The 21569-nt window shown below is 44.0% G+C and overlaps 2 protein-coding genes across 2 annotated transcripts; both read left to right on the top strand.

The window, feature by feature from the left end:
• The first annotated feature begins 4542 nt into the window (after positions 1 to 4542).
• Positions 4543 to 8555, top strand: LOC104062448 (pancreatic alpha-amylase). Its single transcript, XM_054073054.1, has 9 exons — positions 4543 to 4979; positions 5569 to 5715; positions 5922 to 6112; positions 6818 to 7055; positions 7449 to 7582; positions 7670 to 7792; positions 7887 to 7986; positions 8196 to 8317; positions 8426 to 8555. The coding sequence occupies exons 1-9, from the start codon at positions 4812 to 4814 to the stop codon at positions 8553 to 8555; spliced, it is 1353 nt and encodes a 450-aa protein (XP_053929029.1). The 5' UTR covers positions 4543 to 4811.
• A 1821-nt stretch (positions 8556 to 10376) lies between these two features.
• Positions 10377 to 20147, top strand: LOC128852943 (pancreatic alpha-amylase). Its single transcript, XM_054073620.1, has 10 exons — positions 10377 to 15674; positions 16264 to 16410; positions 16617 to 16813; positions 17518 to 17749; positions 18143 to 18276; positions 18364 to 18486; positions 18599 to 18698; positions 18906 to 19027; positions 19136 to 19261; positions 19579 to 20147. Exons 1-10 carry the CDS (start codon positions 15507 to 15509, stop codon positions 19766 to 19768), a joined length of 1539 nt encoding a protein of 512 aa, XP_053929595.1. The 5' UTR covers positions 10377 to 15506; the 3' UTR covers positions 19769 to 20147.
• Positions 20148 to 21569: the final 1422 nt, after the last annotated feature.

Consider the following 21569-nt stretch of genomic DNA (forward strand, 5'->3'; position numbering starts at 1 on the left):
TCTGAGCAGCTTCTTTCAGATATCCCGTAGGTGGATTGTGTAATGTTTAATACCAAATTTACTTATTTGAAGATAGGTGATGCTAGACACTTTTTCTGACTTAACAGGGTGATCCAACATATACTGAAATCACAATACAAATATAAGTTACACTTAGCATAATATAACAATTGCAATATACAGATCAATCTCAATATTGGCATGTTTTCCATTATGAGTTTCTATAATACAAACACAGTCCCCGCTCACTGAAAAGGAATATGTGTGTTGAAACCAGCTAAAGCCTATCCCAGTCTCTGAAAAGATCTTGTTAGTTGTTTAGTTCTTATCTGTGTTGTGTTGAGCCATGTGGACACTCCTCCCCAGGCTGGTCTGGCTTATTAACTCAGGGATAAACAGTTACTCTACCAGCTGATGCATTCAACCAACATAGCCATTTATCTGAAGTAGAGGCTGTCTTCCAGTCTTCTTTGTGTTGAGATAAAGTCAGCATTCTTTGCAACATCTGTGGACAGCCTGCATTTTTCCCTGAGCTTCATGGGCAACCCTTCTTCCTTTGTAGGGGTTTCTTGGTTAGTCACATGCTGTTAGGTCCTGTGCACATTGACCCTGCACAGTGTATTGGGAAAACGCTGCCATTACAGCGTGGTATCAATTGTGTATTCTATTGGCAGAGCCGTGTTATGGCCTCATAGGGACATATAAGAGTAGGCCTGCCTTTTTTAAGTTTGCAGTGGAAAAGCCTGCCAATAAAAGGGTCTCATTTCGATATCTAGAACCAATATCCTCCAGTTTTTACAACCAGATTTGCAGTGGTATTGGAGGATCAGATGGATTAAATCAGAGGATTTTAAAACAAAGATAAACCCCTCTGCTGTCTCATCTGCCCAAAGCCTCCAAGTCCCCCAAAGCTCCCCTGAAAATCAAAGCCATTTTGTTAGGCACCTGATGTTTTTACCGTACCAAAAAAGGATGCTGTGTTTGAAAGTCCTTGTTAAATACTTTTATATTGTGTCTGGCTGATATGGAGTTAATTTTCCTATTGCAGTCCTCATAATGCTGTGCTTTGTGTTGGCAGCTAGAAAAGTGTTGATAACACGCCAGTGTTCGGCTGCTCCGAAGCAGTACGTGCACAGCGTCTTGGCTGTCTCTCTAACAACCCCCCCATCTACACCAGTACGCTGGGGATGGGTGAGATCTTGAGAGGAGATGTAGCCACGACATCTGACCCAAACTGACCAAAGGGATAATCTGTATGACATCTGCTCTGCAACAGAAGCTAAGAGAAGGGGCAAGGAGTTGGGGGCGGGGAGTGTGTGGTATTCCTTATTACGATGTCTGTCTTCCAGAGCAACTGCTATGCATACTGAAGCCCTGCTTCCCTGGAAGTGGCTGGACATCACCTGATAGGAAGTAGAGAATAAATCTTTAGTTCTCTCTTACTTCTAGATGCAGCTGTTGCTTTTCCTTTATTAAAATGCCTTTATCTTTACCCACAGGTTTTTTCATCTTATTTCCCACCCATTCTGCTGAGGAGGGGAATGAAAGAGCAGCTTGGTGGGTACTTGTTGTCCAGCCAGGGTGACTGCACTACAGTCCTTTTTTGGTCCCCGATGCTGGGCATGAAGAATGCAAGATAAGGATAGTGTCTGGGAGTGGTAACAGGCAAAACATGGAGTGAACACAGCTGGAGAGCGAAAAGTGATCATGGGGAATTTCTGATGCTGTAATTGTGGTGAAGGGATGAGAAATGGATTGTGTGTGAATTGTCCGCTTTTGTTTGGTGTTGTGATGCTATTTTGATTTTGGTGGGGGGAATTCTTTTTTGTTGTTGAGATTGAAGTTTGTGAACTTTGTGTGATGAATGTATATTTTAACGATAATTCTTAAATATGTGATTCACAGAGGCAAGGAGCAGAATGTATTAGGTTTGCAGGGCAAGAGTTTGGTAGCAGGAGGAGCTACAGGTGTGGCTTCCATGAGAAGCTGCCAGAAACTTCCCTTATATCCAACACAACCAAAGGCAACCGGCTCTGAAATGGACCTGCTGCTGGCCAAGGCCGAGCCAATCACAGTGGTGGTAGCACCTCTGTGATAACATATTTAAGAAGCAGAGGAAATAAAACCTACAAACAACTGCAGCCAAAGAGGGGCGAGAGAATATATCAGAGAAGCAACTCTGCAGGTCACTGAAGAACAGGGGGGAGGATGTGCTTCAGGCACTGAAGCAGACATTCCCTGCAGCCCATGGTGAAGGCCATGGTGAGGCAGGTTGTTCCAATGCAGCCCATGGCGGTTAACGGTGGAGCAGATACCTATCTGCAGCCCAGGGAAGACCCTACACCAGAGCAAGTGGATGCTTTCAAAGGAAGCTATGATCCTGTGGGAAGCTCAGGCCGGAGCAGGCTTCTGGCAGGACCTATGTACTTGTGGAGAGAGGAGCCCATGCTGGGGCAGGTTTTCTGGCAGGACTTGTGACCCCATGTGGAACCCATGGTGGAGCAGTCTGTTCTTGAAGGACCGCACGTCATAGAAAAGAACCATGCTGGAGCAGTTTGCAAAGAACTGCATCTTGTGGAAAGGACTAATGTTGGAGAAGTTCATGGAGGAATGTCTCCCATGGGAAGAACCCCATCCTGGAGCAGGGGAAGGGTGTGAGGAGTCCACCCCCCGAGAAGGATGAGGTGGCAGAAACAATGTATGATGAACTGTCTGCAACCCCCATTCCCTGTTCCCCTGCGCTGCTTGGGAGAAGAAGGTAGAGAATTTGGGAATAAAGTTTAGTCCAGGAAGAGGGAAGGGATGTGGGGAAGGTTTTTCAGGGTTTGGTTTTATTTCTTATTATCCTACTGTGATTTGATTGGTAATGAATTAAGCTAGTTTCACCAGACTGAGTCTGTTTTGCCTGTGACAGTAATCGGTGAGTGTTCTCTCCCTGTCTTTATCTCTGCCCATGAGCTCTTTGTTATATTTTCTCTCTTCTGTCTACTTGAGGAATGAGAGTGACAGAGCAGCTTTGATGGGGTCAAGCCACTACAACTTTCTACTTGGGGTTGTACTTCAGAAAGACTCATAAATCATCAGTGCAGAATGGTCACCTTCTCTTCTTGTATTTCCTCAGCCTGGTAAAATACTGCAGCCTGTTCAGCTTGAGCTGCTGAATAGCCTCTGTCATGAGGGCTCCCAGTCCCGTTGCCAGTAGGTTGGCCATCCATTGCATTGGGCTATCAAGGATGTGTCCTCACTCTTCTTGACTTATAACAGTGTATTTCAGTAGAAAATGCGTGTGACGTGCTGTGACGTGCAGTGAATATACAGTGACGTGCTCTCACATCAATGGAACCCTACAGGGAAAGGTGATGTAAAAATTAACTTCAGACACATTTGGTTTCTCTCAGTAAAACTGAGGAATGGTGGGGAGGTGGTTTCTGTGCTCCTTGAATTGGTAATCACAGGGTGCGATTGTCTTGCTGGTTGCTTGCTGTTAGCCAGTAGGCAAGGTCATGCACAGCAATTTACTGTTTCATTGTTGTAGTGGAAAAGAGACCTTTGATAAGGTCTGTGATGTGAAAATGAACAGGTGGGCAAACGGACCTACTTCTGTGTTTCGTCCTTGAAGATGAATTCTGGGAAAGAGGAGGATGTATGTGACGTATTCAATGACATGACTAGTTTCAGAAGGAACACAATAGATGCAGTTCGGGTATAAAGTGCACTGAGATTTCTTTTCTCTTGGAGTGTTGTGCCATTTAGTGGATTTTTTGTTTTTCTCACAGTTGTTCATCAAATGTCAGGGATTTTCTGGTCTTCATATTCTCTCAAGAGTATAGTTTTATCATTGGCATGACTCAATCTTATTCATGGAGCTTGTTGTGGAGACCTTGATCTTACATCAGGTCCAAATGAAGACCTGATATTATGTCAGGAGCAAAAGTCAAGGAAATTGTAGGAAAAGCCAGAAGGTTCTTGGGCAACAGCTCTGGCTTTCCAAATCAGTTTTTTATCAGGCAGGTAAAACTCATTTGTAGTGTCACTTTATATCTGATTTCAGGTTTCCTTCCTTGATTTAGGTAAATCATTGTTCGTTGAAAGTGAGATGAAACTTTATGCAGAGTCTCTATAGGATAGAAAAACACTTGCAGCTTTCTGCCCACTTTCAGTCAGGTAGAGCAACAGCTACTCTGCACAATTGTGTGAAGAAAACTGATAATGATTCCTAGCAGGGACTAGGCAATGACACTAGAAAAACTTCAGGCATGAAAAGGGATCAATTTCTAGTTACCAGTGTGGCTCACCTGGTGAAGACCCACAACGTGTTGTGTAATACATCTGTTATTCACTGAGAGTGGCTGATCAGATATCCTAGTTTGAGCTTGGACAAATCCTGAGAGATAGACTCCTGTCAATGCGGGCAAACACATTCAGTCTCCTAGAACTGTTAGATTTCCAACTGTCTTTTAATCACCTCCCTTTCACCTTCCACAGCCCGGTTTGAGGGTCTGTGTGTTATGTTTTGAAATACTTTGATAAACTATCTTTGGTTATGTGGTTGAAAAGATTCTGCCTTTGGGTGCATTGCTCACTGACTGCTTGGTTTACGATAATGTATAATCATTGTGAAAAGGTATTTTATCTTCAGCTGTTGGACAATCCAGGAAAAGATAAAACAGAGGAATGATATTGAGCTAGCTGGGCAAATATGACCAATAGCATTGATCTGTGTGAATTTTGACAGCTGCAATAGGAACTTTGTCATCTTGCAAGAATATAAATTGCCAGTGGAAAGACTACAGCCTTGTACTGAAGGCATCATGCGTGTCCTCCTCCTACTCGCAGCTGTAGGGTTTTGCTGGGCGCAATACAACCCTAATACTCTCTCTGGGAGGACATCTATTGTACATCTCTTTGAATGGCGCTGGGAGGATATTGCTCTTGAGTGTGAACGCTATTTAGCTCCTAATGGATTTGGAGGAGTTCAGGTAAGTTGGTTCCCGTGAGTAGCTAGGAAAATGGTATCGTAGCATTCAGTTAATAAATCAAAATGCCTGAATGGGAGAAAGCCACCACCAAGTAACTTTGATGTTGGAAAGAGGGCAATGGAAGCAGTAACTGCTGTTAGATACGACACTAGATCCTGCAGGAACAATGAATAATATTGTATTTCTAACAGACCAGTCACAAAGGGGCATGCTTTCCTCTGAAACACTCCCCCTGCACAGCTATGTTTTCCTTCTTGCCTTGTTTTGAGGGATGTGCATAATAGTTGAGTTTTGGCTTTCCTAAAGATTGCATTATTGCAGGTAAAAATAATTCCTGTGGCTTCAGCCATGCGCGTGTCCTTGAAAGCAGACCCGTGCTGGATGTAGGCACAGGAACAACCAAAAAGTTATTTCTTGCCAGTCTACAAGACAGACATCTTGCAGAGCTGAGCTTATGCTGTGGGAGAGAGTGACTGGGCTGTGCAGTTGCCCGCCTCTAAGGGCAGAGGTGCTGAGCACAGATTTTGCCCTTAAAACACTGAAATAAAACCAATTGATTTCTTATCCGAGTATATAATTTCATCTGCAGGTTTCACCTCCAAATGAAAATATTGTCATTACTAGCCCAAACAGACCCTGGTGGGAAAGATATCAGCCCGTCAGCTACAAGCTCTGCACTCGATCGGGAAATGAGAATGAATTCAGAGACATGGTGACAAGATGCAACAATGTTGGAGTAAGTGCCTTGAAAATCTGTATCTGCTACAGAAAGAAATGCTGTTTCAGCTGAGAGAAGTTACTGCTGCTGTCCTCAATGAAGGCATAAACTGAGAATAAACTAAAGGGGAAAAAAAGAGATCAATTTAATAGGGGCGTGGTAAACTTCTGGCTACCACTCACCATCATTACAAACATACTGAAATATACTTATTGCTTTTCCAGGTTCATATTTATGTGGATGCTGTTGTCAACCACATGTGTGGGGCTGCGGGTGGCTCAGGCACACATTCTACCTGTGGAAGCTATTTTAATGCTGGGAACAGAGATTTTCCAGCTGTGCCATACTCTGGTTGGGATTTTAATGATGGCAAATGTCGATCTGGAAGTGGAGAAATTGAAAATTATGGTGATCTGTATCAGGTAACTTTCCCTGGCAAAAGTTTGGAGTACTTTTCTTCTTCCTTTCTGCCCCCCACTCAAGCTGCTGCGTAGACATTGCAATAACGCCAAACGAAGGGAGTAGTTTCTCACAAAACCTGGTCTTAACCACCTGACAAGTGAACGATGTAGTGAACACAGCACAGAAAAGATGCTTGTAGTGCAAAATATTCTAAGTACTGAGAAATCAAGAACCTTCCCTACATTTCACGTGCAGGAATTTGCTCCTAAACTGAGCCCAGTGTATACAGCTCAGAGGATGAGCTCTTTTTTAAAGCTTGTAAACTCAGCTGGTCTTGGTAAGGAGCCCCCTTGGGATACTGACAGCAGTGCAGGGTAGCATCCTGGTTGAGCAACTTACTCTTTTTGGTAGATGGAATGTGTGGCAGTTCTTTCTCAAGGTTGCTGCTCTTCCTTTGACCATTTTGCCACAATGCACCATGCTTTTTCTCATCCTCAGTTGTGATGACATCTGCACAGGAAGGTGACATTCTTCAATAACTGTCCTAAATAGAGTATTGAGCTGTGTAGTAAATTTACCTATATCTTTGTGCAGACTCTTATAAGCAAATGAGATCTCTAAATAGAATAGATTTTATGCCTCAAAGCATGCAAGCATATCATTAAAAAGTTTACAAGCTGATAGAATGGCACCTAAAACTTTTTTTTTTTTTCTTCACTCCATGGGTCCGGGACTGCCGCTTGGTTAGCCTTCTTGACTTAGCCCTGGAGAAGGACTACGTACGCTCAAAAGTTGCTGAATACTTGAACTATCTCATCGATATTGGTGTAGCAGGCTTCCGACTTGATGCTGCCAAGCATATGTGGCCTGGAGACATAAGAGCATTTCTGGACAAGCTGAACGATCTAAACACCAAATGGTTTGCTCCAGGAACAAAACCTTTCATTTTCCAGGAGGTAATTTCCACCTTTTTCCCTTTATGCTTGTCTTTGGTATCTCTTTTACCTTTGTCCTTTGGTGGAATGGCAGTAATGCAGCTTAATCCAACTTTATCCCAGAGAGAGCTGGCCGTTTCTTTGGAGGAACCCTGCAGACATGAGTAGATCTCCTGTTAAAAATGCTTCCACAACAGATTGACATTCAGCATTACCTTTTCTTTCTTCAGTGACGTTTTTACAGGTGTCCATCATATATTATACCAACTTTTCATTGATCTACATAGCTGAATTAAACACACTTGAATATTTTTTCTCTCAATGTAAAACACACACTACTGTTGAGGACTGTACACTGCATTTTTTGTCTCTGTAAGATGAGAACAGGTGCACAGTTTCTTCTTTGTGTACCAGGTAATTGACTTGGGTGGAGAGCCAATCAAAGGCAGTGACTACTTTGGAAACGGGCGAATAACAGAATTCAAATACGGTGCAAAACTGGGGACAGTGATCCGCAAGTGGAATGGAGAAAAGATGGCCTACTTAAAGTAAGGATGAAGACACTGAGACTTGTGTGGGGTACACTGAGTGCAACAGTTGGCAGGGTGGCTTCAAGTCTCTGTGTTTTTGGCTAGGAACTGGGGAGAAGGCTGGGGCTTTGTGCCTTCCGACAGAGCCCTGGTCTTTGTGGATAATCATGACAACCAACGAGGGCACGGGGCTGGTGGATCTTCCATTCTAACCTTCTGGGATGCCAGGTAAGGGACCGCTCTTCCTTTGCTTGTTTGTCTCTCTGTTCTCTGGCACGGTTTCTCTTTCCATGCCTCATTACTTCTTTTGTCTAACGAACAGGCTTTATAAAATGGCAGTTGGTTTCATGCTTGCTCATCCATATGGGTTCACACGCGTGATGTCAAGTTTTCGCTGGCCAAGATATTTTGTAAATGGGCAGGTAAGCTGGTACTGCCAAAGATGCATTTGTGGTGAATGAGGAATAGCACAGGGCCAGAGAGGCAGCCCTGTGCATTTAAATCTGTTAAGTGATTTTTTTATCCCTTGCTAGATCTGGCAAGTGGAAATTTGATGTGCCACCTAGCTTCCCTACCGAGAGGCTCTCTGCATTTTCAGTAAGAAGTTTAAAAGGTGTCTCTTTACTTACAGGATGTCAATGACTGGGTTGGGCCACCAAGTAACGCGGATGGATCAACGAAGCCTGTTACAATCAATGAAGACACCACCTGTGGCAACGACTGGGTTTGTGAGCATCGCTGGCGTCAAATAAGGTCGGACACTGTGGAGAAGCAATAAGTAAAGGCAGTTGGTTTTACTCATGTTCCTCGTGCCCTTAGAGCTCTTGCAGCCCCAGTGACAGCCATTCCTTGCATTTTCAGGAACATGGTTATCTTCCGTAATGTGGTGGACGGTCAGCCTTTCTCCAACTGGTGGGACAATGGCAACAATCAAGTGGCTTTTGGCCGTGGTAATAAAGGCTTCATCGTTTTCAATAATGATGACTGGTAAGTCAGTGGGTGATCCCATGTTCCCAGAGAGAAGCATAATATCCCTCACCAGCACTCCTGATGGGAAGGGCAATATTGTCTTCTCTTGATGACCACAATAACTGCAGTCTGAGCTAGAGTCATTCAATTCCATGCCAGGTCTAGAGATCCTAAACGGGAAGGTAGGGAGCAAAGAAGGGATAGGATCAGAAAGGTGACACCACGCCTTGCCCTTCAAAGTGAGAGAGCAGCACCAGGTTCAACAATCCTATTCACAGTTTGAAATATCTGTTTTGAAAACAATGTATGAATACAGTTGACTTATTTTCTTGTAGGCATATGAACGTCTACTTGCACACTGGACTGCCCGCTGGTACCTACTGTGATGTTATTTCTGGACAAAAGGAAGGCAACAAATGTACTGGAAAGGAGGTGTACGTTTCTGGTGATGGAATGGCTAATTTTGACATTAGTAACAGTGCTGAAGATCCATTCATTGCAATTCATGTTGATGCCAAGTTATAACTCAAAGAGAAGTGTCTCTCTCCGTTTGATCTGTGCGTTACCGTTTCCCCGATAAGTGATTCCTTGGTATTTGAGCGTGACTGATTCTCTATATCTAGTGAATAATAAATGGCAATCAAATTGAAAAGTAATGCTTTTCTCTTATAAATTGGATTGTAACTTTCTCACATCATAGCTGGTGGTGATACAGTGGTGGATTTTAAGGCAATGCACAGCGCTGCATTTCCCACAGCACAGAAAGATGGGAAAAAATGAAATATGCCAAAAAAGCCCCCAAACCAACATCTGGATAAGATAAAATGCAGTATTTCCAAGGCCAATACGTGCACACACATCTGTATCCCTGAGCAGCCGCATTGTGGGCAGTCAGCCACAAGCATGGCCTGGACACATAGACAGTTTGTCCAATTCTTGTGACAAACGAAACCTGTGGCTGGGTCAGCAGAGGAAGCTGAGCCATGCCAATCAATTATTGCAGCCTGTGACATCAGTCAAGGCAGCGGTAGTGTGGTTAACAGTCAGCTTGTGCCTGTACAGATCTGCAAAGAGATCTTCCATCGTTCACCCCAGTGGTTTGCTGCAAAGAATGTGGACTGTGCCTGTTCCAAAGGCATCTGAGAAGCACACCGTGTATCTGAGCGTTGCTTAGGCCTCGTGACAGTGGCCGAAGCACAGCATATGTTTGTCTCGTGAGGCTTTTTCTGTAACGTCTCAGAATTGTGCAGATGGAGCACAGATTTGGTGGCTTTCCCAATTTCATTGTCAGCAGTGAGAAAAAGCTGAGGTAAAGGTGAGCGTGCAGCCCTCGCTGTATGTCAGAATGTCTGCTTTGCTAGAAGTACTTGTTGTGACCCAGTCTGGAGGGTCAAATGGAAGAGGAACACTTGGATTTTTTATTTTGGAGGTCGAGTTATACTTTTGAGGGCTGTTTCTGTTTTGTGGTGGGTGAGGGAGTGCATGGGTGCTGGGGATGAGATGTTGGCTCTTAGTGTACCTATGGGCTTGGAGTGTCTGGCAAAGCAGTCATGGGGTGAGAGGAAGGGGCCAGGTAGCGTCTCTGACGCTCTGGTCTAAAAGCATGATGTCTTATGTACTGCATGATAGTGGCAGTTTTCCTGGAAGCTGAAAATTTACAGTGAAGGTCAGCGTGTCTGTGCTGGGGAAACTGGCATGATTATTTAGGTCATATGGCTATGATAGCTTAATCTTGCCTTGTACTGGCTGTTTCTCTGCTTTGCCACCCTTCCTTAGATTTGCGGTGGCAGATAGCACTGAAATCTGAGAACTGATTCTTTCCTGAGAGGAGGACAGTCTCAACTTTGTCACATGTTATGATACTTGTCTGGTGGGTAGCAAGAAAGTTAGCCATGTTCTTTTTTTAAAGATCTGAATGCAAGTGTAATGACACTGAGCGTCTCTATGACTGTCATCTCCCTTAGTCTTTTACTCTCTTTTTAATAACATGCCTGGGAATGGTGGAGTGCTGCATTTAATACACAGGCACACTTAGCCACCTTTTCATACTCTGAGCCATTGTCATAACAGAGCACAACAATATTGATTATTCATTTGGTCAAGCTAAACAGGAGCAAGGTGGATAATTTCACTGTTATTGCTCTGTCTCATGCCCAGTACTCTGAGCAGCTTCTTTCAGATATCCCGTAGGTGGATTGTGTAATGTTTAATACCAAATTTACTTATTTGAAGATAGGTGATGCTAGACACTTTTTCTGACTTAACAGGGTGATCCAACATATACTGAAATCACAATACAAATATAAGTTACACTTAGCATAATATAACAATTGCAATATACAGATCAATCTCAATATTGGCATGTTTTCCATTATGAGTTTCTATAATACAAACACAGTCCCCGCTCACTGAAAAGGAATATGTGTGTTGAAACCAGCTAAAGCCTATCCCAGTCTCTGAAAAGATCTTGTTAGTTGTTTAGTTCTTATCTGTGTTGTGTTGAGCCATGTGGACACTCCTCCCCAGGCTGGTCTGGCTTATTAACTCAGGGATAAACAGTTACTCTACCAGCTGATGCATTCAACCAACATAGCCATTTATCTGAAGTAGAGGCTGTCTTCCAGTCTTCTTTGTGTTGAGATAAAGTCAGCATTCTTTGCAACATCTGTGGACAGCCTGCATTTTTCCCTGAGCTTCATGGGCAACCCTTCTTCCTTTGTAGGGGTTTCTTGGTTAGTCACATGCTGTTAGGTCCTGTGCACATTGACCCTGCACAGTGTATTGGGAAAACGCTGCCATTACAGCGTGGTATCAATTGTGTATTCTATTGGCAGAGCCGTGTTATGGCCTCATAGGGACATATAAGAGTAGGCCTGCCTTTTTTAAGTTTGCAGTGGAAAAGCCTGCCAATAAAAGGGTCTCATTTCGATATCTAGAACCAATATCCTCCAGTTTTTACAACCAGATTTGCAGTGGTATTGGAGGATCAGATGGATTAAATCAGAGAATTTTAAAACAAAGATAAACCCCTCTGCTGTCTCATCTGCCCAAAGCCTCCAAGTCCCCCAAAGCTCCCCTGAAAATCAAAGCCATTTTGTTAGGCACCTGATGTTTTTACTGTACCAAAAAAGGATGCTGTGTTTGAAACTCCTTGTTAAATACTTTTATATTGTATCTGGCTGAGACGGAGTTAATTTTCCTATTGCAGTCCTCATAGTGCTGTGCTTTGCGTTGGCAGCTAGAAAAGTGTTGATAACACACCAGTGTTCGGCTGCTCCGAAGCAGTACGTGCACAGCGTCTTGGCTGTCTCTCTAACAACCCCCCCATCTACACCAGTACGCTGGGGATGGGCGAGATCTTGAGAGGAGATGTAGCCACAACATCTGACCCAAACTGACCAAAGGGATAATCTGTATGACATCTGCTCTGCAACAGAAGCTAAGAGAAGGGGCAAGGAGTTGGGGGCGGGGAGTGTGTGGTATTCCTTATTACGATGTCTGTCTTCCAGAGCAACTGCTATGCATACTGAAGCCCTGCTTCCCTGGAAGTGGCTGGACATCACCTGATAGGAAGTAGAGAATAAATCTTTAGTTCTCTCTTACTTCTAGATGCAGCTGTTGCTTTTCCTTTATTAAAATGCCTTTATCTTTACCCACAGGTTTTTTCATCTTATTTCCCACCCATTCTGCTGAGGAGGGGAATGAAAGAGCAGCTTGGTGGGTACTTGTTGTCCAGCCAGGGTGACTGCACTACAGTCCTTTTTTGGTCCCCAATGCTGGGCATGAAGAATGCAAGCTAAGGATAGTGTCTGGGAGTGGTAACAGGCAAAACATGGAGTGAACACAGCTGGAGAGCGAAAAGTGATCATGGGGAATTTCTGATGCTGTAATTGTGGTGAAGGGATGAGAAATGGATTGTGTGTGAATTGTCCGCTTTTGTTTGGTGTTGTGATGTTATTTTGATTTTGGTGGGGGGGAATTCTTTTTTGTTGTTGAGATTGAAGTTTGTGAACTTTGTGTGATGAATGTATATTTTAATGATAATTCTTAAATATGTGATTCACAGAGGCAAGGAGCAGAATGTATTAGGTTTGCAGGGCAAGAGTTTGGTAGCAGGAGGAGCTACAGGTGTGGCTTCCATGAGAAGCTGCCAGAAACTTCCCTTATATCCAACAGAACCAAAGGCAACCGGCTCTGAAATGGACCTGCTGCTGGCCAAGGCCGAGCCAATCACAGTGGTGGTAGCACCTCTGTGATAACATATTTAAGAAGCAGAGGAAATAAAACCTACAAACAACTGCAGCCAAAGAGGGGCAGGAGAATATATCAGAGAAGCAACTCTGCAGGTCACTGAAGAACAGGGGGGAGGATGTGCTTCAGGCACTGAAGCAGACATTCCCTGCAGCCCATGGTGAAGGCCATGGTGAGGCAGGTTGTCCCACTGCAGCCCATGGCGGTTAACGGTGGAGCAGATACCTATCTGCAGCCCAGGGAAGACCCTACACCAGAGCAAGTGGATGCTTTCAAAGGAAGCTATGATTCTGTGGGAAGCTCAGGCCGGAGCAGGCTCCTGGCAGGACCTATGTACTTGTGGAGAGAGGAGCCCATGCTGGGGCAGGTTTTCTGGCAGGACTTGTGACCCCATGTGGAACCCATGGTGGAGCAGTCTGTTCTTGAAGGACCGCACGTCATAGAAAAGAACCATGCTGGAGCAGTTTGCAAAGAACTGCATCTTGTGGAAAGGACTAATGTTGGAGAAGTTCATGGAGGAATGTCTCCCATGGGAAGAACCCCATCCTGGAGCAGGGGAAGGGTGTGAGGAGTCCACCCCCCAAGAAGGATGAGGTGGCAGAAACAATGTATGATGAACTGTCTGCAACCCCCATTCCCTGTTCCCCTGCGCTGCTTGGGAGAAGAAGGTAGAGAATTTGGGAATAAAGTTTAGTCCAGGAAGAGGGAAGGGATGTGGGGAAGGTTTTTCAGGGTTTGGTTTTATTTCTTATTATCCTACTGTGATTTGATTGGTAATGAATTAAGCTAGTTTAATCAGACTGAGTCTGTTTTGCCTGTGACAGTAATTGGTGAGTGTTCTCTCCCTGTCTTTATCTCTGCCCATGAGCTCTTTGTTATATTTTCTCTCTTCTGTCTACTTGAGGAATGGGAGTGACAGAGCAGCTTTGATGGGGTCAAGCCACTACAACTTTCTACGTGGGGTTGTACTTCAGAAAGACTCATAAATCATCAGTGCAGAATGGTCACCTTCTCTTCTTGTATTTCCTCAGCCTGGTAAAATACTGCAGCCTGTTCAGCTTGAGCTGCTGAATAGCCTCTGTCATGAGGGCTCCCAGTCCCGTTGCCAGTAGGTTGGCCATCCATTGCATTGGGCTATCAAGGATGTGTCCTCACTCTTCCTGGCTTATAACAGTGTATTTCAGTAGAAAATCCGTGTGACGTGCTGTGACGTGCAGTGAATATACAGTGACGTGTTCTCACATCAATGGAACCCTACAGGGAAAGGTGATGTAAAAATTAACCTCAGACACATTTGGTTTCTCTCAGTAAAACTGAGGAATGGTGGGGAGGTGGTTTCTGTGCTCCTTGAATTGGTAATCACAGGGTGCGATTGTCTTGCTGGTTGCTTGCTGTTAGCCAGTAGGCAAGGTCATGCACAGCAATTTACTGTTTCATTGTTGTAGTGGAAAAGAGACCTTTGATAAGGTCTGTGATGTGAAAATGAACAGGTGGGCAAACGGACCTACTTCTGTGTTTCGTCCTTGAAGACGAATTCTGGGAAAGAGGAGGGTGTATGTGACGTATTCAATGACATGACTAGTTTCAGAAGGAACACAATAGATGCAGTTCGGGTATAAAGTGCACTGAGATTTCTTTTCTCTTGGAGTGTTGTGCCATTTAGTGGATTTTTTGTTTTTCTCACAGTTGTTCATCAAATGTCAGGGATTTTCTGGTCTTCATATTCTCTCAAGAGTATAGTTTTATCATTGGCATGACTCAATCTTATTCATGGAGCTTGTTGTGGAGACCTTGATCTTACATCAGGTCCAAATGAAGACCTGATATTATGTCAGGAGCAAAAGTCAAGGAAATTGTAGGAAAAGCCAGAAGGTTCTTGGGCAACAGCTCTGGCTTTCCAAATCAGTTTTTTATCAGGCAGGTAAAACTCATTTGCAGTGTCACTTTATATCTGATTTCAGGTTTCCTTCCTTGATTTAGGTAAATCATTGTTCGTTGAAAGTGAGATGAAACTTTATGCAGAGTCTCTATAGGATAGAAAAACACTTGCAGCTTTCTGCCCACTTTCAGTCAGGTAGAGCAACAGCTACTCTGCACAATTGTGTGAAGAAAACTGATAATGATTCCTAGCAGGGACTAGGCAATGACGCTAGAAAAACTTCAGGCATGAAAAGGGATCAATTTCTAGTTACCAGTGTGGCTCACCTGGTGAAGACCCACAACGTGTTGTGTAATACATCTGTTATTCACTGAGAGTGGCTGATCAGATATCCTAGTTTGAGCTTGGACAAATCCTGAGAGATAGACTCCTGTCAATGCGGGCAAACACATTCAGTCTCCTAGAACTGTTAGATTTCCAACTGTCTTTTAATCACCTCCCTTTCACCTTCCACAGCCCGGTTTGAGGGTCTGTGTGTTATGTTTTGAAATACTTTTGATAAACTATCTTTGGTTATGTGGTTGAAAAGATTCTGCCTTTGGGTGCATTGCTCACTGACTGCTTGGTTTACGATAATGTATAATCATTGTGAAAAGGTATTTTATCTTCAGCTGTTGGACAATCCAGGAAAAGATAAAACAGAGGAATGATATTGAGCTAGCTGGGCAAATATGACCAATAGCATTGATCTGTGTGAATTTTGACAGCTGCAATAGGAACTTTGTCATCTTGCAAGAATATAAATTGCCAGTGGAAAGACTACAGCCTTGTACTGAAGGCATCATGCGTGTCCTCCTCCTACTCGCAGCTGTAGGGTTTTGCTGGGCGCAATACAACCCTAATACTCTCTCTGGGAGGACATCTATTGTACATCTCTTTGAATGGCGCTGGGAGGATATTGCTCTTGAGTGTGAACGCTATTTAGCTCCTAATGGATTTGGAGGAGTTCAGGTAAGTTGGTTCCCGTGAGTAGCTAGGAAAATGGTATCGTAGCATTCAGTTAATAAATCAAAATGCCTGAATGGGAGAAAGCCACCACCAAGTAACTTTGATGTTGGAAAGAGGGCAATGGAAGCAGTAACTGCTGTTAGATACGACACTAGATCCTGCAGGAACAATGAATAATATTGTATTTCTAACAGACCAGTCACAAAGGGGCATGCTTTCCTCTGAAACACTCCCCCTGCACAGCTATGTTTTCCTTCTTGCCTTGTTTTGAGGGATGTGCATAATAGTTGAGTTTTGGCTTTCCTAAAGATTGCATTATTGCAGGTAAAAATAATTCCTGTGGCTTCAGCCATGCGCGTGTCCTTGAAAGCAGACCCGTGCTGGATGTAGGCACAGGAACAACCAAAAAGTTATTTCTTGCCAGTCTACAAGACAGACATCTTGCAGAGCTGAGCTTATGCTGTGGGAGAGAGTGACTGGGCTGTGCAGTTGCCCGCCTCTAAGGGCAGAGGTGCTGAGCACAGATTTTGCCCTTAAAACACTGAAATAAAACCAATTGATTTCTTATCCGAGTATATAATTTCATCTGCAGGTTTCACCTCCAAATGAAAATATTGTCATTACTAGCCCAAACAGACCCTGGTGGGAAAGATACCAGCCCGTCAGCTACAAGCTCTGCACTCGATCGGGAAATGAAAATGAATTCAGAGACATGGTGACAAGATGCAACAATGTTGGAGTAAGTGCCTTGAAAATCTGTATCTGCTACAGAAAGAAATGCTGTTTCAGCTGAGAGAATTTACTGCTGCTGTCCTCAATGAAGGCATAAACTGAGAATAAACTAAAGGGGAAAAAAAGAGATCAATTTAATAGGGGCGTGGTAAACTTCTGGCTACCACTCACCATCATTACAAACATACTGAAATATACTTATTGCTTTTCCAGGTTCATATTTATGTGGATGCTGTTGTCAACCACATGTGTGGGGCTGCGGGTGGCTCAGGCACACATTCTACCTGTGGAAGCTATTTTAATGCTGGGAACAGAGATTTTCCAGCTGTGCCATACTCTGGCTGGGATTTTAATGATGGCAAATGTCGATCTGGAAGTGGAGAAATTGAAAATTATGGTGATCTGTATCAGGTAACTTTCCCTGGCAAAAGTTTGGAGTACTTTTCTTCTTCCTTTCTGCCCCCCACTCAAGCTGCTGCGTAGACATTGCAATAAGGCCAAACGAAGGGAGTAGTTTCTCACAAAACCTGGTCTTAATCACCTGACAAGTGAACGATGTAGTGAACACAGCACAGAAAAGATGCTTGTAGTGCAAAATATTCTAAGTACTGAGAAATCAAGAACCCTCCCTACATTTCACGTGCAGGAATTTGCTCCTAAACTGAGCCCAGTGTATACAGCTCAGAGGATGAGCTCTTTTTTAAAGCTTGTAAACTCAGCTGGTCTTGGTAAGAAGCCCCCTTGGGATACTGACAGCAGTGCAGGGTAGCATCCTGGTTGAGCAACTTACTCTTTTTGGTAGATGGAATGTGTGGCAGTTCTTTCTCAAGGTTGCTGCTCTTCCTTTGACCATTTTGCCACAATGCACCATGCTGTTTCTCATCCTCAGTTGTGATGACATCTGCACAGGAAGGTGACATTCTTCAATAACTGTCCTAAATAGAGTATTGAGCTGTGTAGTAAATTTACCTATATCTTCGTGCAGACTCTTATAAGCAAATGAGATCTCTAAATAGAATAGGTTTTATGCCTCAAAGCATGCAAACATTTCATTAAAAAGTTTACAAGCGGATAGAATGGTACCTAAAACTTTTTTTTTTTTCTTCACTCCATGGGTCCGGGACTGCCGCTTGGTTAGCCTTCTTGATTTAGCCCTGGAGAAGGACTACGTACGCTCAAAAGTTGCTGAATACTTGAACTATCTCATCGATATTGGTGTAGCAGGCTTCCGACTTGATGCTGCCAAGCATATGTGGCCTGGAGACATAAGAGCATTTCTGGACAAGCTGAATGATCTAAACACCAAATGGTTTGCTCCAGGAACAAAACCTTTCATTTACCAGGAGGTAATCTCCACCTTTTTCCCTTTATGCTTGTCTTTGGTATCTCTTTTACCTTTGTCCTTTGGTGGAATGGCAGTAATGCAGCTTAATCCAACTTTATCCCAGAGAGAGCTGTCCGTTTCTTTGGAGGAACCCTGCAGACATGAGTAGATCTCCTGTTAAAAATGCTTCCACAACAGATTGACATTCAGCATTACCTTTTCTTTCTTCAGTGACGTTTTTACAGGTGTCCATCACGTATTATACCAACTTTTCATTGATCTACATAGCTGAATTAAACATACTTGAATATTTTTTCTCTCAATGTAAAACACACACTACTGTTGAGGACTGTACACTGCATTTTTTGTCTCTGTAGAATGAGAACAGGTGCACAGTTTCTTCTTTGTGTACCAGGTAATTGACTTGGGTGGAGAGCCGATCAAAGGCAGTGACTACTTTGGAAACGGGCGAATAACAGAATTCAAATACGGTGCAAAACTGGGGACAGTGATCCGCAAGTGGAATGGAGAAAAGATGGCCTACTTAAAGTAAGGATGAAGACACTGAGACTTGTCTGGGGTACACTGAGTGCAACAGTTGGCAGGATGGCTTCAAGTCTCTGTGTTTTTGGTTAGGAACTGGGGAGAAGGCTGGGGCTTTGTGCCTTCCGACAGAGCCCTGGTCTTTGTGGATAATCATGACAACCAACGAGGGCACGGGGCTGGTGGATCTTCCATTCTAACCTTCTGGGATGCCAGGTAAGGGACCGCTCTTGTCAGGATGATGCTTCTTCCTTTGCTTGTTTGTCTCTCTGTTCTCTGGCACGCTTTCTCTTTCCATGCCTCATTACTTCTTTTGTCTAACGAACAGGCTTTATAAAATGGCAGTTGGTTTCATGCTTGCTCATCCATATGGGTTCACACGTGTGATGTCAAGTTTTCGCTGGCCAAGATATTTTGTAAATGGGCAGGTAAGCTGGTACTGCCGAAGATGCATTTGTGGTGAATGAGGAATAGCACAGGGCCAGAGAGGCAGCCCTGTGCATTTAAATCTGTTAAGTGATTTTTTTATCCCTTGCTAGATCTGGCAAGTGGAAATTTGATGTGCCACCTAGCTTCTCTACAGAGAGGCTCTGCATTTTCAGTAAGAATTTTAAAAGGTGTCTCTTTACTTACAGGATGTCAATGACTGGGTTGGGCCACCAAGTAACGCGGATGGATCAACGAAGCCTGTTACAATCAATGAAGACACCACCTGTGGCAACGATTGGGTTTGTGAGCATCGCTGGCGTCAAATAAGGTCGGACACTGTGGAGAAGCAATAAGTAAAGGCAGTTGGTTTTACTCATGTTCCTCGTGCCCTTAGAGCTCTTGCAGCCCCAGTGACAGCCGTTCCTTGCATTTTCAGGAACATGGTTATCTTCCGTAATGTGGTGGACGGTCAGCCTTTCTCCAACTGGTGGGACAATGGCAACAATCAAGTGGCTTTTGGCCGTGGTAATAAAGGCTTCATCGTTTTCAATAATGATGACTGGTAAGTCAGTGGGTGATCCCATGTTCCCAGAGAGAAGCATAACATCCCTCACCAGCACTCCTGATGGGAAGGGCAATATTGTCTTCTCTTGATGACCACAATAACTGCAGTCTGAGCTAGAGTCATTCAATTCCATGCGAGGTCTAGAGATCCTAAATGGGAAGGTAGGGAGCAAAGAAGGGATAGGATCAGAAAGGTGACACCACGCCTTGCCCTTCAAAGTGAGAGAGCAGCACCAGGTTCAACAATCCTATTCACAGTTTGAAATATCTGTTTTGAAAACAATGTATGAATACAGTTGACTTATTTTCTTGTAGGCATATGAACGTCTACTTGCACACTGGACTGCCCGCTGGTACCTACTGTGATGTTATTTCTGGACAAAAGGAGGGCAACAAATGTACTGGAAAGGAGGTGTACGTTTCTGGTGATGGAATGGCTAATTTTGACATTAGTAACAGTGCTGAAGATCCATTCATTGCAATTCATGTTGATGCCAAGTTATAACTCAAAGAGAAGTGTCTCTCTCCGTTTGATCTGTGCGCTACCGTTTCCCCAATAAGTGATTCCTTGGTATTTGAGCGTGACTGATTCTCTATATCTAGTGAATAATAAATGGCAATCAAATTGAAAAGTAATGCTTTTCTCTTAATAAATTGGATTGTAACTTTCTCACATCATAGCTGGTGGTGATACAGTGGTGGATTTTAAGGCAATGCACAGCACTCCATTTCCCACAGCACAGAAAGATGGGAAAAAATGAAATATGCCAAAAAAGCCCCCAAACCAACATCTGGATAAGATAAAATGCAGTATTTCCAAGGCTGATACGTGCACACACATCTGTATCCCTGAGCAGCCGCATTGTGGGCAGTCAGCCACAAGCATGGCCTGGACACATAGACAGTTTGTCCAATTCTTGTGACAAACGAAACCTGTGGCTGGGTCAGCAGAGGAAGCTGAGCCATGCCAATCAATTATTGCAGCCTGTGACATCAGTCAAGGCAGCGGTAGTGTGGTTAACAGTCAGCTTGTGCCTGTACAGATCTGCAAAGAGATCTTCCATCGTTCACCCCAGTGGTTTGCTGCAAAGAATGTGGACTGTGCCTGTTCCAAAGGCATCTGAGAAACACGCTGTGTATCTGAGCATTGCTTAGGCCTCGTGACAATGGCCGAAGCACAGCATATGCTTGTCTCGTGAGGCTGCCTTTTTCTGTAACTTCTCAGAATTGTGCAGATGGAGCACAGGTTTGGTGGCTTTCCCAATTTCATTGTCAGCGGTGAGAAAAAGCCGAGGTAAAGGTGAGCGTGCAGCCCTCGCTGTGTGTCAGAATGTCTGCTTTGCTAGAAGTACTTGTTGTGACCCAGTCTGGAGGGTCAAATGGAAGAGGAACACTTGGATTTTTTATTTTGGAGGTCGAGTTATACTTTTGAGGGCTGTTTCTGTTTTGTGGTGGGTGAGGGAGTGCATGGGTGCTGGGGGCAGATGTTGGCTCTTAGTGTACCCATGGGCTTGGAGTGTCTGGCAAAGCAGTCATGGGGTGAGAGGAAGGGCCAGGTAGTGTCTCTGACCCAGAGACTGGCCCTGCTGTCTGTCTCCCTTGCTCGCTGTGGGCAGCACTGAGTTGCTGAGAGCAAAAGGGATCCTCAGCATCTGCTCAGTGAAGTGATGTCAAAGACTGGGAGACCCATCTGGCAGGATTTGAATAGCCATTGGAAAGGTGGTGTCGTTAGCCCCCAAGGTTGGGTGAGGGAGCCCTGCTGATCCTTGGAAACAGACTGGCTCTGCTTGTTTCTGCAAGTCGGTGTTAATGGAAGGATTTCACATGCATGTTGTGCTATAACATCCCTGAAGTCAATTTTGAGGAAAGCTGGTCTAAAAGCATGACGTCTCATGTATTGCATGATAGTGGCAGTGTCCTGGAAGCTGAAAATTTACAGTGAAGGTGAGCGTGTCTGTGCTGGGGAAACTGGCATCATTATTTAGGTCATATGGCTATGATAGCTTAATCTTGCCTTGTATTGGCTCTTGGAGACTCATCTGGCAAGATTTGAATAGCTATTGCAAAGGTGGTGTCGTTACTCCCAGGGTCAGGTCAGGGAGCCCTCGTGATCCTTTGAAATAGATTTGCAGTGCCTACACTTTCTGAGTTGGTCTCCTTGTTTGTTTAAGGCATGCATTTGGCTCTATCCCTCATAATTCATGTGATTCTATGCTATGTTCTTTAGATATTTTCTAATCCTAAACGTAATAGTCAGTCTACCTTTAAAATTACAAATCCATACCAGGCCTTCCAGCTATTGTCGC

This window comes from Cuculus canorus, chromosome 8, assembly GCF_017976375.1.
Source record: "Cuculus canorus isolate bCucCan1 chromosome 8, bCucCan1.pri, whole genome shotgun sequence".
Classification (NCBI taxonomy): Eukaryota; Metazoa; Chordata; class Aves; order Cuculiformes; family Cuculidae; genus Cuculus; species Cuculus canorus.

What these genes read in the sequence shown, in the direction of transcription:
- LOC104062448 (XM_054073054.1), top strand. Translation starts at nt 4,812, where the DNA reads ATGCGTGTCCTCCTCCTACTCGCAGCTGTAGGGTTTTGCTGGGCGCAA. An exon ending in CTAACCTTCTGGGATGCCAG is followed by an intron (nt 7,793 to 7,886) that starts GTAAGGGACCGC and finishes TCTAACGAACAG; the next exon opens with GCTTTATAAAATGGCAGTTG. An exon ending in CATCGCTGGCGTCAAATAAG is followed by an intron (nt 8,318 to 8,425) that starts GTCGGACACTGT and finishes TTGCATTTTCAG; the next exon opens with GAACATGGTTATCTTCCGTA.
- LOC128852943 (XM_054073620.1), top strand. Translation starts at nt 15,507, where the DNA reads ATGCGTGTCCTCCTCCTACTCGCAGCTGTAGGGTTTTGCTGGGCGCAA. An exon ending in AATTATGGTGATCTGTATCA is followed by an intron (nt 16,814 to 17,517) that starts GGTAACTTTCCC and finishes CTTCACTCCATG; the next exon opens with GGTCCGGGACTGCCGCTTGG. An exon ending in GATATTTTGTAAATGGGCAG is followed by an intron (nt 18,699 to 18,905) that starts GTAAGCTGGTAC and finishes CTTTACTTACAG; the next exon opens with GATGTCAATGACTGGGTTGG.